The sequence below is a fragment of the Diabrotica virgifera genome, chromosome 4 (assembly GCF_917563875.1).
Source record: "Diabrotica virgifera virgifera chromosome 4, PGI_DIABVI_V3a".
Lineage (NCBI taxonomy): Eukaryota > Metazoa > Arthropoda > Insecta > Coleoptera > Chrysomelidae > Diabrotica > Diabrotica virgifera.
Genome location: NC_065446.1, coordinates 98463620 through 98468876, shown reverse-complemented (window position 1 = coordinate 98468876; position 5257 = coordinate 98463620). Strand labels below are relative to the sequence as shown.

Sequence of the window (5257 nt, the reverse complement as noted above, 5' to 3'; positions counted from 1 at the left end):
ATGGACGTTCATTGGACGTCCAATTGATGTCCATCGAACGTCCCCTCGGAGGTTAGGGGGACGTCCGTTGGACGTACGGTAGCGCAACATTTGGACCAAAATAGGACGTCTACAGGACGTTCCTCGGACTAAAACGGACGTCCTCAAAGTCCGTGAAGGACGTCCCATGGACGTTCATTGGACGTCCTTCTGCTATTAGGGTAATAGAGTTGCAGCATTACTTAGAGCACGACAAGCTACAATACAATCAAATGTACAATACAATAAAATGCAGATGCACGAGTATGCAAGCCAATAAAAAGAGTAAGAAGAAGAAGTATTATCCACTAATGCAGTTCATGTAGTTGTTATGTCCATAACATGCCCAAAAATTCCGACTCCCATGTTTTAATGGTATAATGTATACGCTACATTAATAAAGATTCTTCCAGTTTTGTGCGTACATAATTTATTCACAGATTGTCAAAAAAAGTACATGATAATTATTTCAGTTTATTTCTTCTTGCGATCTTTGGGTGGCAGATCGCATGGAAACGTACCATTCTCTATCTGATCTTCCCATCTTTTCACCCAATCGTTAGGACAGATTGTTCGGTAGATTTTACTAAACTGTTCGCAAGAGACATTTCTAAAAAAAAGAGTTTTATCTAATGCCTGGTTGCACCAACAAATCTTAATTTAAGACGTGCTCAGCTTACGAAACACACGCATTACATCATTGAGTCTTAGGTCAATTTTAAGCTTGTCGCAATAGATTACCTTGTGGATTGGATCTATAAGAATCGAAAATTATGGTGCAAAGTAAGTTAAATTTAAAGCGGCCCTGTCTGTAAGCTGAGCTGGCCTAAGCTGGAGCTTAAGATTTGTTGGTACCAAGCATGCATTATTGTACCTACTATCAATGTTCAACTAAAATAAACTTACTATGCCTAATTAATGATAATAATTATGTACTTAATTATATATAAAAATACTTTTAGACAAATAATTATGAACAAAATAAACAAATTTACCCTTTTCCTAGTAGCCTTGTACATTTATGGTAATCGACAAAAGCATCCATACACCAATTTGTACAATTACAGTTGTGATATCTCGCATCTTGTGCTACTGTTTTCAATTCGGAATTTGAATCCATCGTGTGATTTGAACAAAAATTTAAAAGTGTATTTTAAAATTATATAATGAAACTAAAGTTTGACAAAATTTGACAGTATTTATATGAAATGATTTACATGTCATCTCTGAATATATTTTTCTAGAAATTTAGTCTCAGACTTAGAGTAGAGCGAAGTTCTCAACTACAAATTACTTATCCAGAATCTTGTGGATAATAAATTGATAAAAGGAAACGATATCCATGAAACAAATTAACATACCTGATTATGTAAAAGATTCTCTTAAAAGAGGAAACAGTAGCGATCAACAGGTAGCAACAAGCGCGGTCCAAGATTGCGGCTGTAATTTTGAATATTTTGTCGAGATATTTGGCACACATATTCGTAATATAATAAAGAATGGCGGTACAGAGGCCAATTTGAGGAATATATTAGAATGTGGAAATTACTCTGTAATTAAATACAATATTAAAAAAAGGCGCCTGTATCGCCATTAAGGAGAACAAAAAAATACACTTTCTTCAAATAAACTTTTTCATCCCATGCATGCCTAGATTTTGTGTCATTTTGGACCTACTAAAATTTTTTATTTCTAACAAGAAATCGAACATATTATAACTAATAACTAATTTGGCAACATAGAGAAATTGTCACTGTAATTTTGACAAACCTGCGTCAGATTTTCTCGGTAAGACCCCATTTTAACAGTCCCCGTTTCAGCGGTTCTCGATTCCACCGACCCTTTTCAGCAGTCCCCGGTTCAGCGGTACCCATTTCAGCAGTCCCCGTTTCGGCGGTTCTCGATTCCACCGACCCGTTTCAGCGGCGTTTGGTTCTGCAGCATGCCGTTTGAGAGGCATCGTTCAGGAAAATGAGTAAAAGCAGGACCCTCTTGGGGACAGTAGTTTTAACAATAAAAAATGAATTTTATAAAATAAACAATAAATTGTCCCAAAATCACCCTATATATAGCTTTGCAATTGCAATTATCTCGGTCAATTGTTTATATATTACAATATGCTTACCACCAAATTAAAGAACTTTTTAAGATTTACATTTATTTGAAACATTTTTCTCTAAGCCCGACCGAACATCAAAGAAACATGAAACGTAAATTACGTTTCATGGAAATAAACCACTACTAAACAAATATACGTCCGGCCATTTATGAAACTCTCCGAAAATAAAAATGTGCCATGAGCATGAATCACACTCGTTTCATTGGTAGGCGAACTTTGAGATTTGTTTAGGAGTGTTTTAGTTTCATGAAACATGTTTTTCGTTTCATGTTTCATGTTTTTCGTTTCATGTTTCTTTGGTGTGCGGCTTGGCTGAAATGTACAAGAAACGTTTTATAGTCAAAAAACTGCTTTTTTCATTCTTTACAATTGTTTAAAAAAAAAAGCAAAATCAGTTGTACGTCTTCACGGAATTATCATCAGTTATCCCTCATCTACCGTTTAAAACTTTGAAAACCCTGTAGAACATTTTTACGTGAAATCGATGATTTTTCCCTATTAACTGGGGTATATACCAGATACTTAGATATTACCTGTATATTTTCAAACAACAATAGGTTAAAATAATATCCTACAATAAAACTAATTACTTGTCATTGTCATATTATTTCCTTATTGAGACCGCTCTATTGGGGACCGCGTTTATGGGGACCGCTGAATCGGGCACCGCTGAATCGGGGTGCCGCTGAAACGGGGACCGCTGTATTGAGACCGCTCAATCGGGGACCGCGCTTATGGGGACCGCTGAATAGGGGTGAAACCGATTTTCTCTTACCTGGTCTGTTATCTTTATCGATATGTGTTCAGTGCAGTAGTGAATTTTAAGAATTCGGCATTGTTGGTGCATAGGAAAGTAGTGTTTTATAGTTAATTTATTATATTTTTGTGTAATAGAACTAAGTTGTTGGCCTATTTGAAAATGGTTATTTATGAAACATTTCGTGAAGTATGCTTTTTGCGAACGCACGCGATTTTTAGAGCACGAGCGAAAACGGAGCGAGTGCTATAAAAAATCGCGTAAGTTCGCAAAAAGTACTTCACGCACAGTTTCATACAATATTTTATCTACGATAAACAAATAAAAAAAGCTGTAACTCTTTGGCACTGGAATTCATTTCTATTCTACAATTTTTAGAACTTTGACATTTAAAAATTCTAACTACTTTCAAACCACAAAACTGTCAAAACTTTTGTTGTAATTCATTGCTCATATTGTCATCACCATGACAACGCGAAAGTTAAAGATTGTCACCATGACAACTCGAAAGTTACAAACAGTGCGAAAAAGTATATCCCATTTAAAATACATTGTTACTTCACGCACACTTTAAATCCTTCACGCACTGCTATCTATAATGACAGTTTTCACAAACTAATAGTATATTATTCAACGAGCATGTAATGATGGCTATTACTCACGATGATGAAGTTTGCGACACGAGCCGTTGGCGAGTGTCGTAATTCATCAGAGTGAGTAATAGCCATTACATGTAAGTAGAATACTATACTTTTTCGACGACCTTTTTTATTTGGATTAGTAGAAAAATATAATTATCAACTACTAACATTATTTAAAACGAAATATTTTATTTTTCATAAGAAAATATATTTTATATAACTATGGCAACACTGTTAGAATTACACTCGTTGAGCTTATGAAACAATAAACAGTTGTCATTATGTCATGGAATGGCGGTGGCTTTTAAAAATAAGACATATTTTAAGGCAATTACATGAAAAAGAACGTGTGCTCTCAATTAAAATATATTGTACAATGAACAGTAAGTAAAACAGAATTCATTGATATGAATTTCATATCCGTAAGTCCTTTTACGAAATCAATACCGATTGTTTATTGTTTACCTTTTTATAACGTCAATCTTAAAATATCAAATGTTGAAATTTAAACGTGAAAAATATATTAACCCATTGTTAAAGTTAAAAATCCTTTAAACATTTCTCAAATTTAATTGTTCATATAAATTACAATGAATATTTTATTAAATAAACAAGTTTAAGTAATTTTATTTGCTAATAGGTATATTAAAAGTGCCATGCATCACTTGAATCTAACTTCAACCCGTGAGTAATGACCCGCGAGTAACTTCAGCCCGTGAGTAATGACTTATTACTCACGGGTAAAGTAATGGGTGTTATTATCTATTTAAAAATAGCGAATAATGAGTATATTATTAAACGGTCGTAGAAAAAAACTTATACATAATATGACATAGAGTAGATAAAATAGATTATTGTTAATTGTGAGTTTTAGTTATATGTAGATAGGTAAGGATATTTTACGTAGGTAAACATATTTCGAATTCTAATGCGAGTATATAAAGTTTTAGGAGGATTTTTTATTCTAAAAATATTATCAATAGTTTAACAAAATGGGAAAAGTAAATCAAACGAAAAATAAAGTGAAACCGTCCAAGAAAAAGTCCATTAAAAACCGTGCTAAAAAAACCATGCGAAAATCTAAATTTGTTTCCCTTCGCAACGAAAAATGATTATTTATTATTGTTTTACTATTAGATATTTCATGCAAATACCTATCTTAACATAAAATTTTCATCCATTTTGGTTTATTTTTATAAATATTTATTTACTAATAATAAAATCGTTTTCTATTACTTCCATTTAGCGCGACTATGATATTGTCAAAATATTAATATTAGATAATGTCAAAGATTACCACTGTTGCCAAAGTTTATGATACTATTTTCCGAAGTTATATTTTGTTGCTACCTGTTGATCGCTACTGTTGGCTCTTAAGTCCATTAGAGAAAAATTAAAGCCGATTCAATGATCATCATACATGTTGGTATCACTAGCAAAGACATAAATAAATACGTATCGCTCAAGAAACAAGGGAACATCCATAAACTACGTCGTAAAAATTGTGGAGTTTTTAATACCCTCCCCCCTCCTACCGTCGTAAAGCGTCGTTTACAGTTGCCCCCCTTATACCAACGTCGCAATTGCAACGCATGACCCCCTTTTTAGAGATTTGTTTAAAATTCAATGTTATTTCTGGATTTTTTAAAGTTAGATCTCCAAGTTTATTTACGAATGTATCCAAATCAGTATTACTATGTAGCTCATTAATATCCGCGTACT

General features: G+C 33.3%; 1 protein-coding gene across 1 annotated transcript; it reads right to left on the bottom strand.

Annotated features, from left to right (window-relative positions):
• Positions 1-431: 431 nt before the first annotated feature.
• LOC114326308 (uncharacterized) lies at positions 432-1234 on the bottom strand. Its single transcript, XM_028274625.2, has 2 exons — positions 1014-1234; positions 432-628 (listed from the first exon to the last, which is right to left on the bottom strand). The coding sequence occupies exons 1-2, from the start codon at positions 1136-1138 to the stop codon at positions 493-495; spliced, it is 261 nt and encodes an 86-aa protein (XP_028130426.1). The 5' UTR covers positions 1139-1234; the 3' UTR covers positions 432-492.
• Between the last annotated feature and the right edge of the window lie 4023 nt (positions 1235-5257).